The sequence below is a fragment of the Nycticebus coucang genome, chromosome 10 (assembly GCF_027406575.1).
Source record: "Nycticebus coucang isolate mNycCou1 chromosome 10, mNycCou1.pri, whole genome shotgun sequence".
Taxonomy (NCBI): Eukaryota; Metazoa; Chordata; class Mammalia; order Primates; family Lorisidae; genus Nycticebus; species Nycticebus coucang.
In genome coordinates this window covers 54,616,633-54,628,808 of record NC_069789.1, presented here as the reverse complement: position 1 = coordinate 54,628,808, position 12,176 = coordinate 54,616,633, and the positions used below count along the sequence as shown (strand labels likewise).

Here is a 12,176-nt window from a genome sequence, read left to right as displayed (position 1 = left end):
TGAGTTAGAGCCATTCAGACTTCGCCAGGGGGTGAGAGTGGACACAGGTGATCAGAGTTGTTGAAATTAAGAAAGCCATACGCATGTGTGTGTGTGAGAACTATGAAATTGATATAAACACCCTAAAATTCATATGAGCTCCACTACCTGTTACCTCTGTTAGTAATTGTCCGAAAGTATTGGTTTATTCTATGTCTCATCTCTAATACACACATTTTATACATATTGTTTAATACTTACAACAAATATATGAGGAAGCAACTATTCTTATCCCTGTTTTCAAAGAGCTAGTAAAAAAGAGAACAAGGCCTGGAATGCAAGAGTCTTTCTCACTCCAGACCCCAACGATAATGTAAAGTGAAAGTATGATCAGTAACAATATGTAATGATAATGGTCATACCTCTATTACTCCTCTATTACTGGACTGTGTCAGCAGGCAGAGGAGCCATGGGACTGAAATAATAGCATCACATTAAAAAGGCCTTGGACTTCCACTCCTCCACATAGGTTACTGAAAAAGTGAAGCTCAGAAACGGGATATGCCTTGCTCAAATCCAAACAATGTTTTTTCATTTTCCTTCAATTATATATGGTTCAAACCAAGTCACCAATGCACTCTGATGTCCTAAGTACACACCAATTGGGGTGCATGTGGATACAGCCAAATTTGGGGTCAAAATAGGCTCTAAAAAAATCATTTTAAAAGTCTGCGGCTTTTTTTCTTTTCAGTGGATTTTGTTTTTGATGGCCTCTCTTGTCTTCTCATGCTGAATTGGCTGGTTTAGCAGCAGAGTGAGAAACACTGGGGACTGGTCCCCAGAGACAGAGGGGCTTATAGATCAGCCCCAGGGTAACTGAAGGAGGAGTGGGGAGGGAAAGTGAAGAAAGCTTCCTGACTGTCTGCACAGGAGCTGAAGGAACCTGGTAGAGGAAGCTCGGGAAAATGCATCCCTTGTTATTGCCTTCAAGATGATGCCTGAAAGGCTGCCATTCTGGAAAGTGTAAGGGTGGAAAAGCCACCAGCATTCATTCATGAATCTGTATGGAAGGGCTAGAACCTAGAAGCAAGAGGAATATTCTGCCTTGTCGCCTTCCGAACGTGTTTCAGTAGAAAAAACACAGACAAGGTATCAGCAAGATCTTGATTCCAGTCAGAGCTCTATATCCTTAGTTTCTTTGTCAGTAAAATGTGGGTACTGAACTACCAGGTCTTTTAACGTTGCACTCTGTAATTATGTTTTTAAGGTCTCTGGCAAGCATGGGGTGTAGCAAAAGAAATTGTCCCATAACTAACAAGTACTTTGGAACTGTCTTTTCCACAGTGTGTCAGCCACCCCCAGGAATCCTGCATGGTGCACATACCCCAAGTGACAAGGACAACTTCTCACCTGGGGAGGAAGTGTTCTACAGCTGTGAGCCTGGCTACGACCTCACAGGGGCTGCTTCCCTGCACTGCACACCCCAGGGAGACTGGAGCCCTGCAGCTCCCAGATGTGCAGGTGCCCGGACTCTTGTCTGGCTTGACGTTTTTAACCTTGTGTCTTTATTCTCCACATGCCAGTATTGTTTCCATTTGTTTTTCTTTTTCTGCAGTGAAATCCTGTGATGACTTCCGGGGCCAACTCCCTAATGGCCATGTTTTAGTTCCACTTAATCTCCAGCTTGGAGCAAAGGTGTCCTTTGTTTGTGATGAAGGGTGAGTGTGATCCAGAAGAGAAACCACAGACTCGGTGCTGGCAGTGACTCTCTTGAAATCAAGGGCGAATCCCCAAAGAGGGCTGTGCTAGTGGAAAGGAAGCACCCAAGGAGATTAACTCATGGAACATTCACAGCGATTTTGAAGTGAGGGTAGGGAGGAACTCAGAGGCCCTACTACCAGGAAATAAATTAAAAATGGCACATATAACTCAATGTCAAGTACAAACCTTTATACAGTCACTAATCTTGAGTTCTCAGTTGGAACTTGAAGTGGATGGGTGAGTATTTATTTACAGGCAAAAAAACAAACAAACATAGTATTATGGAAGGTTTTCTAGAAAAAAGTGTTTGATGAATAAGATAAAAATTGTTCACTCTGTAAGTCAGACAAGGCTTGTTTCAGGAAACTTAAAACCAGTCAATAGTGGAATTTGTAATAGTGAATAGGTATGTTTTAATATGATCGCATATCTTCCGTGATGGCTTTTGGGATCATAGTTACTGATGTGACCATTTCAGATAGTATTATTACTTTTTTATGTGTATTCATTACTCTTGGTGGTGTGCAGTATTGGGAGATAATAAGATTGGGCAATTAAGTAGTTATTTCTGATCATTTTCAAGGAATCTTTGGCATTTACAAAGTCCACCACCCAGGAATGATTTTCAATTTCGGAATGATTTCAGATTTCAGAGGGACAGCAGGATCCAATAGTCCTAGGCATTTTAGGGTGACGAAGGCTCCCCTCTTCACCTTTCTTTTTGTCCTTCAACGTTTGCTTCAGTGTGCTTCAGTGAGCCTCCTTTTGGCCCATAACAATTGTAGTAGCAAGAAGCATAATGCCTGTTGTCTTTTCAGATATTGCTCACCAAATTGACAACTGTTCTTCATAACCCACTGATGAGAATGTGTGGGATGTCAGAGGCCATCAGTGAGGGATGACCCCAACTGTGTGGGTCTCGTGCACATGGAGAAGGCTGGTTCTGTGCTCAGTGCCTTCAGCCGGTGATGCTGGGCACTGAAGCCTGCTTGATGACACTCATCAGCAGTAATTGTTTTGCCAGTCAGAGGATACTGCAATTCTTTAGAATAATTTGGCTTCAGTTCCTGCCAAGTACCAAATTCAGGTCGCTAATGAACTGAGCTGTTTAGGCGAGACTGAATCTAAAACCCAGATGCTACTCAGTGAGGACGGTGCAGTAAGGAAAGCAGGCTCCTATCAGTGAAGAAATGAAGAGCACAAGGGGACTTGCTCACACATTTCCTACCACTGTTTTTTCTTTAGGTTCCAGTTAAAAGGCAACTCAGTTAGTCACTGTATCTTGGCTGGAATGAAAAGCCTTTGGAACAGCAGCGTTCCCACGTGTGAACGTGAGTAGACAGAACAACTGTGCATCCTGGATAGTGCTCTTTATTCGGTATTTTGGGGTTTTTTTTTTTTTGAGACAGTCTCACTTTGTCACCCTCAGTAGAGTGTCGTGGCAACATAGCTCACAGCAACCTCAAACTCTTGGGCTTAAGCGATTCTCTTGTCTCAGCCTCCCAAGTAGCTGGGACTACAGATGCCTGCCACAACACCCGGCTATTTTTATTGTTGCAGTTGCATTGTTGTTTTTAGCTGGCCGAGGCGGGGCTTGAACCTGCCACTCTCGGTGTATGTGGCCGGAGCCGTGCCGACTGAGCTACGGGTACCACCCTATTCAGTATTTTTTTTTTTCTTTTTTGCAGTTTTTTTGGCCGGGGTTGGGTTTGAACCCACCACCTCCAGCATATGGGGCTGGCGCCCTACTCCTTTGAGCCACAGGCACCGCCCAGTATTTTTTTTTTTTTTTTTTATTGTTGGGGATTCATACCGCCCAGTATTTTTTTAAATGTGTTTTGTCTTATGGAATCACTCCTTGTCTGGAACGTCATTTCATTGACAAAAATACTTCTTTGTTGGAAGAATTAAAGGAAAGGTTTTGTAGGTCTTATATATCACCTATTTATGTTACTATTATAATGTATAAATCACTAGATTAATAACAGTGTTGAATTTTGTGGGAGATGAGGGAGAAAATAGGTGCACCAAATTTTATCTATTCACCTTTCTTTTTTAGTTTTGTCAACAGGAGAGTAATCGCTTAAATTTTTATGTTTTTTTTTGTCCCCTCACATATCTATTTATTCAGCTTGTTATTTAGTCTATAGTTACTGATGGAAGGCTCCCCACGTGCCTGGACTTCCCAGGTATGGCAAGAGTAATAAACAGGAGAGATTTATCCTTGCTTTCATGGGGTTTATTTTCTAAGTAGGAAGCAGACAATGAATGTGAAAATAAATAAGAAAAAATTTTTAATTAGAATATATGACATGATATGTTAAATAGTGATGTTTAAAGAAAATAAAACAGAATTATATGATCAATCAGTATGGGACAGGGAGTTGGGACAGTGAATCAATATTTGAAATGATGAGATGTTTTAAATTTCCAAACCACTCACTTAAATAAAACAGGCCAAGAGTCAGTAATTGATTGGCGCATGCTTGTAATCCCCAGCACTTTGGGAAGTCAAAGCAGGAGATTCACTTGAGGCTAGGCGTTCAAGACTGCCTAGAAAACATCATGAGTTCCTATGTCTCAAAAAAAAAAAGCCATGTAGCCCTAGCTACTTAGGTGGTTGAGGTGGCAGGATCACTTGAGCCTAGGAGTTCTGATAAATCTGGGTAACTATTCCTAAGTTCACATACTATTAGAAGCATCCCTAATTCTAGGGAGGGAACTACTCCATGTAGACACACTAAAATCAGGAAGAAATGACAACTGAAAATTTAGAAGTTAAGAAAAGAAAGAAAAGAAAAGGCTCCCTGGAGCCATTTAATCTGGGTCTAAAGATCACTATATTTACTGATGGACATTGGTGACATTCTGGGATATTTGTTATTGGCAGTGATGATAATGGTCTTTTACATCTGTTAAAGTTAGTAGTGCATGTTTAATAAACTTCACAAAGATTTCTTTGGAACTTTAGGTCTCTGTGAGCTAAAACCTTGTCTTTCTTGAACCCCATTGTCAACCCAGGGCTCTCATTACGACTGATGTAAAGCAGGCAAACAACTGGTTGTTTTAAAGAATTAATTGCTTTGCAAGTTCATTACCAACTTATCTATCTGGATGCTCCAGAGTGACATCTTTTAAGCTTTTGAAATAAAGTATAAATAGGTCTCACCTCAGTTAATTCTTCTCAACAAAAACCTTATAGAATTAAATTCTATCCACTTAGTTATGCTCTTTCTAAAAGAAAAAGATTTATTCGTCACAACAAGGCACCATTATTTTATGGTCATCTTCATAAATACATACATCTTCATACATACATCTTTCATGGTCATGAAACATTAATACAATGTAAAGTATTTGTCTTTCTAGAAATCTTTTGTCCAGATCCTCCAGCTATCTCTCATGGGAGACACACAGTAACTCCTCTGGGAAATATTCCGTATGGAAAAGAAGTATCCTACATATGTGACTCACACTCAGACAGAGGGGTGACCTTTGACCTCATCGGGGCAAGCACCATCCGTTGCACGAGTGACAGTCAAGGGAACGGGATTTGGAGCAGCCCTGCTCCTCGCTGTGAGCTTTCCATTCCTGTTGGTCAGTACCTGCTTCCACATATCCTAAGTGGGGTCAGACTACCAAAGCCAGAACCTCTAAATTTCTGTAGGGACAACTGGTTTTGCTTGTGAACATGGCTTTGTCAGAGACAAAACTACCTCCCAGGTGAATAATAGTTGGGTTCTGGATGTGCCATGCTGTGTTTCTGCTGGTGATATTCTGATGGCCCTTCCTGTGAGCTTCAGAGCTCAGGGTGGTTAAGGAGATGAGCAAGTGGAGCTCATCTTGAAATCCAGATTTTATGGGCGGCGTCTGTGGCTCAGTGAGCAGGGCGCCGGCCCCATATGCCAAGGGTGGCGGGTTCAAACCCAGCCCCGGCCAAACTGCAACAAAAAAATAGCAGGGCGTTGTGGCGGGCGCCTGTAGTCCCAGCTACTCCGCAGGCTGAGGCAAGAGAATCACGCAAGCCCAAGAGTTAGAGGTTGCTGTGAGCCGCGTGACGCCACGGCACTCTACGGAGGGTGGTAGAGTAAGACTGTCTCTACAAAAAAAAAAAAAAAGAAATCCAGATTTTATAGAGTATTTTCAAAGCAATGAAAACAAATACCAAAGAAAAGACTTTCATGCCCTAGATGGGTGTGCTGTACGAAAAGTACATGCTGAGGGCATAATTTACTTCAAAAATGCTATAAAAATAATTAAAGAAACTCAGCTGTAGGTATTTGGGCTGTTTCATTACTTCCAGGTGTTCCGTTCAAGCCACTAACTGCATTTGGTTAGCCCTTCATCTCTCCATTAACCAAGAAAACTCAGGATGCCAGGCAGAAGTGGGATTGAATGATATGCTCTCAGCCTCTATGGATCATTCCTTCTACATATTAGTCTGGCTTTCAGTGACAGCCCCTGACAGTTGTAGGTTCATGTGTGGCTATGATTGTCTACACAAACTTCATCCTCCAGTCAGGACAGAAGAGCATTGAGCTAGTAGCATATAGATCCCTGGGGTACTTCCATCTGAAACAGGTTTCAGGTAGAGTATAAAGAGGATGGTGTTTATGCGAAAAGGTCTAGGTTTAAAGAGTCAACCATCTACTGATCAGCTGATGCTTAATGGCTTAGGACCATGTCTTCATGTGCCTCTAGTAGCCCAAGATACTATTAGTGTGTTGGAATGTTCATGCTTCTGTGTTTAACTTAATATCTTTTCTTGTGTTTCTATGTGAACTTGTTCTTAGCATGCCCACATCCACCCAAGATCCAGAATGCACATCTCATTGAAGGGCATGTATCTCTGTATCTTCCTGGGATGATAGTCAGCTACACTTGTGTCCATGGCTACCAATTGGTGGGAAAGGCCTTCATTTTTTGCACAGACCAGGGAACCTGGAGCCATTTTGATCATTATTGTAAGGGTATGTCTTTTTTTTGGCATTTTTCTTATTCTTGCTGGGTTTCTATGTAAAACTGATGCATAAGGTTAAAAAGCCTAAGAGATTACTGGCATGATGGTGACTAAACAGGGCCCAGAGGATAGTGAGTGAATTGAGTATCAGTAGAGGAGGAAAAAGCAGGACAGGGCGGCGCCTGTGGCTCAGTGAGTAGGGTGCTGGCCCCGTATACTAAGGGTAGTGGGTTCAAACCCGGCCCTGGCCAAACTGCAACAACAACAAAAATAGCTGGGCGTTGTGGCAGGCTCCTGTAGTCTCAGCTACTTGGGAGGCTGAGGCAAGAGAATCGCCTAAGCCCCAGAGCTGTAGCTGTGACACCATGGCACTCTACCAAGGGCGACAAAGTGACACAGTGTCCCTAAAAAAAAAAGAAAGAAAGAGCAGGACAAAAGTCAGAAAGGATGGCCACATAAGGAGCCTCACCTCTACAGAAGAAGTGGGAAGAGTAGACGGCATTTCCAACACAATAGTCATCAGACATCAATGTTAAATGCTTTATTGGCTTAAAGGATCTCAGAGCATCACAGGTCATTTTCACAAATACCCCTGGATGGTAAATAAGAGGCTAGAAGCATTCTTGGTTGTGAGGAAAAATGAAGCTTCAAGACAGGCAGAGTCTTTAATTGGCTTGTCAAAGATCAAATAACGGTAAGTACCTGAATTCATCTCTTGGTTCTCTATTCTGTTCCAGACATCTACTTCTCTGTTTTTGTGCCAGTACCATGCTGTTTTGATCACTATCGATTTATAGTATAGTCTGAGGTCCAGTAGCATGATTCCTCCTGCTTTGTTTTTATTTCTGAGTAATGTCTTGGCTATTCGAGGTTTTTTCTGATTCCATATAAAACGAAGTATTGTTTTTTCAAGATCTTTAAAGTATGACAGTGGAGCTTTAATAGGGATTGCATTAAAATTATATATTGCTTTGGGTAGTATGGACATTTTAACAATGTTGATTCTTCCCAGCCATGAGCATGGTATGTTTTTCCATTTGTTAACATTTTCAGCTATTTCTTTTCTTAGAGTTCTCTTTATAGAGATCTTTCACGTCCTTTGTTAGACAAACTCCCAAATATTTTTTCTTATTTGACACTACTGTGAATGGAATAACTTAACTTAACTTTTTTCAGCTTGACTATTGTTGGTATATATAAAGGCTCCGATTTATGAATATTGTTTTTGTAACCTGAGACACTGCTGTATTCCTTGATCACTTCTAAGAGTTTTGTAGTAGAATCCCTGGTGTTTTCCAGATATACAATCATATCATCTGCGAAGAGCAAAAGTTTGATCTCTTCTGACCCTATATGGATACCCTTGATCACCTTTTCTTCCCTAATTCTGAAGGCTAAAATTTCCATTACAATGTTAAAGAGCAGTGGAGACAATGGGCAGCCTTGTCTGGTTCCTGATATGAGTGGAAATGATTTCAATTTAACTCCATTCAATATGACATTGGCTGTGGGTTTGCTGTAGATGGCCTCTATCAGTTTAAGAAATGTCCCTTCTATACCAATTTTCTTAAGTGTTCTGATCAAGAAGGGATGCTGTATATTATCAAAAGCTTTTTCTGCATCAATTGAGAGAATCATATGGTCTTTGTTTTTTAATTTGTTTATGTGCTGAATTATACTTATAGATTTACGTATATTGAACCAGCCTTGAGACCCTGGGATAAAACTGACTTGGTCATGATGTATAATTTGTTTGATGTGTTGCTGGATTCTGTTTGTTAGGATCTTGTTGAATATTTTTGCATCTATATTCATTAGTGATATTGGTCTATAATTTTCTTTTCTTGTTGGGTCTTTTCCTGGTTTGGGGATCAGGGTGATGTTTGCTTCATAGAACGTGTTGGGTAGTCTTCCTTCTTTTTCTACATTTTGGAACAGGTTGAGTAATATAGGTACTCACTCCTCTTTAAAGGTTTAGTAGAATTTTGACATGAAGCCATCTGGTCCTGGGCTTTTCTTTTTAGGGAGATTTTGTATGGTTGATGCTATTTCAGAACTTGATATTGGCCTGCTCAACATTTCCACTTGATTCTGGCTAAGTCTTGGAAGTTGACATGCTTCTAAGTATTGGTCAATTTCCTTCAGATTTTCATATTTCTGAGAATAAAGTTTTTTGTAATATTCATTAAGGATTTTTTGAATTTCTGAGGAGTCTGTTGTTATTTCATCTTTGTTGTTTCTGATTGATGAAATTAGAGATTTTACTCTTTTTTTCCTGGTTAGGGTAGCCAAAGATTTATCTGTTTTATTGACCTTTTCGAAAAACCAACTTTATTTATTGATCTGTTGTATAATTCTTTTGTTTTCAATTTCATTTAATTCTGCTCTAATTTTGGTTATTTCTTTTCTTCTACTGGGTTTGGGGTTGGAATGTTCTTCCTTTTCAGTTGCTTGAAATGCCCCGTTAAGTTGTTAACTTCCTCTCTTTCTGTCCCCTTGAGGAAAAATTCCCTATTTAACAAATGGTGCTGGGTGAACTGGCTGGCAACCTGTAGAAGACTGAAACTGGACCCACACCTTTCACCATTAACTAAGATAGACTCTCACTGGATTAAAGATTTAAACTTAAGACATGAAACTATAAAAATACTAGAAGAGAGTGCAGGGAAAACCCTTGAAGAAATTGTCTGGGTGAGTATTTTATGAGGAGGACCCCCCGGGCAATTGAAGCAGCTTCAAAAATACACTACTGGGACCTGATCAAACTAAAAAGCTTCTGCACAGCCAAGAATACAGTAAGTAAAGCAAGCAAACAACCCTCAGAATGGGAGAAGATATTTGTAGGTTATATCTCCAACAAAGGTTCAATAGCCAGAATCCACAGAGAACTCAAACATATTAGCAAGAAAAGAACATTGCAGGCTGGGCAAGGGACTTGAAGAGAAATTAATCTGAAGAAGACAGGCACATGGCCTACAGACATATGAAAAAATGCTCATCATCCTTAATCATCAGAGAAATGCAAATCAAAACTTCTTCAAGATATCCTCTAACTCCAGTAAGATTAGCCCATATCACAAAATCCTAAGACCAGAGATGTTGGCGTGGATGTGGAGAAAAGGGAACACTTCTACACTGCTGGTGGGAATGCAAATTAATACATTCCTTTTGGAAAGATGTTTGGAGAACACTTAGAGATCTAAAAATAGACCTCCCATTAAATCCTATAATTCCTCTACTAGGAGGAATTATATACCCAGAAGACCAAAAATCACATCATAACAAAGGTTTTGTAGCAGAATGTTTACTGCAGCCCAATTCATAATTGCTAAGTCATGGAAAAAGCCCAAGTGCCCATCGATCCACGAATGGATTAATAAATTGTGGTATATGTACACCATGGAATATTATGCAGCCTTAAAGAAAGATGGAGACTTTACCTCTTTCATGTTTACATGGATGGAGCTGGAACATATTCTTCTTAGTAAAGTATCTCAAGAATGGAAGAAAAAGTATCCAATGTACTCAGCCCTACTATGAAACTAATTTATGGCTTTCACATAAAAGCTATAACCCAGTTATAACCTAAGAATAGGGGAAGAGGGAGGGGAGGGAGGGGGGAGGATGGACAGAGGGAGGGTGATTGGTGGGATTACACCTGCGGTGCATCTTACAAAGGTACATGTGAAACTTAGTAAATGTAGAATATAAATGTCTTAACACAATAACTAAGAAAATGCCAGGAAGGCTATGTTAACCAGTGTGATGAAAATGTGTCAAACGGTCTATAAAACCAGTGTCTGGTGCCCCATGATCGCATTAATCTACACAGCTATGACTTAATAATAATAAAAAAAAGACAGGCAGTGTCTAGTCTACCACAGATGAGCAAAGAGATCCAGCAATTAATTCCTGAAATAGTATGAGGCCTCATTATGATCCTTACAATCCTCAAAACCAAGGAAGAAGTCCCCAAGAACTATTTCCTTTGTTTATTAGTTTGGGAGTTTTTTGTTTGTTTCCTTTGGGTGGGTTTTTTTGTTTATTTGGTTTTGAGATAGGGTCTTGCTTTGTCTCCTGGGGCAGTGGCATCATCCTAGCTCACAGCAACCTCTAATTCCTGGGTTCAAGTGATCCTCCTGCCTCAGCCTTCCAAAGTGTTGGGATTACATATGTGAACTACTGTACATAGCCCAATTTCCTTTATTCCACTCTATGTGTGCAAAAATGCCAGCTGATTTAAAATTTTTCTTGTCAATGTTCTAAAAGCTACAAAGTAAGGAATACAAAATAATATTCTATGACTAGACAGGGTTCTGAGGTCTTCACAAAAGTTCTTGTGTTAGTCTCCAAAAGGATCTGATGAGGTGGGCTTATTATTCTTGCTGTTTTACAGAGGGACAGATTAAGGGTAGAGAGATCCAGTAAGTAGTCCATGTTACGCAGCTTGTGAGCGGTGGTGCAAGGCTGGACTTAGCTTGGCTCCTGCTTTGAAACATTGCTCTGTATAGTGTCTCTTTTTAAAAGCCATTCTTTTGACTTTAAAAACAGTAAGGTAAGTGATTTCACTTTTTCTTTCTTTTCTTGTCTAATCATTCTTTTCAGAAATACTTGACTAAGGGCAGGAATGAGATAGGAGGGACTTCATACATACCCATGTTTCAAATCTTAAGGAGCAGCTCTGGTTGCAGGAGCACAGGGCCCTTTCTGTCCTGTCCTCAGAGTCTTAGAAATCTTTCTTATCTTTGTAGCCCTCTTATTTTAGACATAGAGAAAATGGGGCTCACCATAAAGAGGGTAAGTGATGTATCTTGCTTATCTGCAAGAATAGATTGCACAAAATACAGAGTCCTTGGGGCTCTGCCTCCAACTAAAAGTTTCTCCCTTCTGTACTTTAGCCACATACAGAGGCATGAAGATTCAGGAAGTATTTCAAGGATTCATTGTACATGTTGAGACACTGGGATGATCCTTCTCCTGGAAGTAAAAGGGCAATATTCTATTCTTTCTCTTCATTTATATTAAATTCATTTTGTCTTATGAGTTATCGCCTTCAAGCATGCTTTATAGCCATCTTTCGATATCCTTTCCTTTAGCAACATCAGCCAGGAACCTTTTTAAAAAGACAGATTCTCAAGCTCCACTTCATGGACTCTGATTTTTACTCAGAACCTGTTTTGAAGTGGGTCAGAAGTCTATTTTTTACAAACTTATCAGAATATTCTGATGTAGGAACACCTGTAGCAGCCTGTATAGCCTATGACTAGGAGGAGTAAGAGTTATAAGAAATACCTGTATAGCTCAATAATGGAACACCTTGGTGGAAAGGGCATGGAGAGGGATTTAGCGCTCCTAACAAGCATGAGAGCTCGCGAGATGAGAGCAGTGGTGAATTGGCAGTCTCTACACCTGTGTTTTGAGAGGCATGAGATCAGCCTTATATTAGGCTGGAGGAGAAGGCAGTTGGGAGCATGTG

General features: G+C 40.4%; 1 protein-coding gene across 2 annotated transcripts in view; it reads left to right on the top strand.

Annotated features, from left to right (window-relative positions):
- Positions 1-12,176, top strand: part of CR1 (complement C3b/C4b receptor 1 (Knops blood group)) — a 95,123-nt gene that overhangs the window by 63,048 nt on the left and 19,899 nt on the right. For both annotated transcript variants that reach the window (XM_053608065.1, XM_053608064.1), the window contains 5 exons: positions 1,324-1,500; positions 1,595-1,697; positions 2,986-3,071; positions 5,110-5,337; positions 6,534-6,710. In XM_053608065.1, the coding sequence (XP_053464040.1) occupies positions 1,324-1,500; positions 1,595-1,697; positions 2,986-3,071; positions 5,110-5,337; positions 6,534-6,710 (771 nt within the window). The remainder of the gene's footprint in view (positions 1-1,323; positions 1,501-1,594; positions 1,698-2,985; positions 3,072-5,109; positions 5,338-6,533; positions 6,711-12,176) is intronic.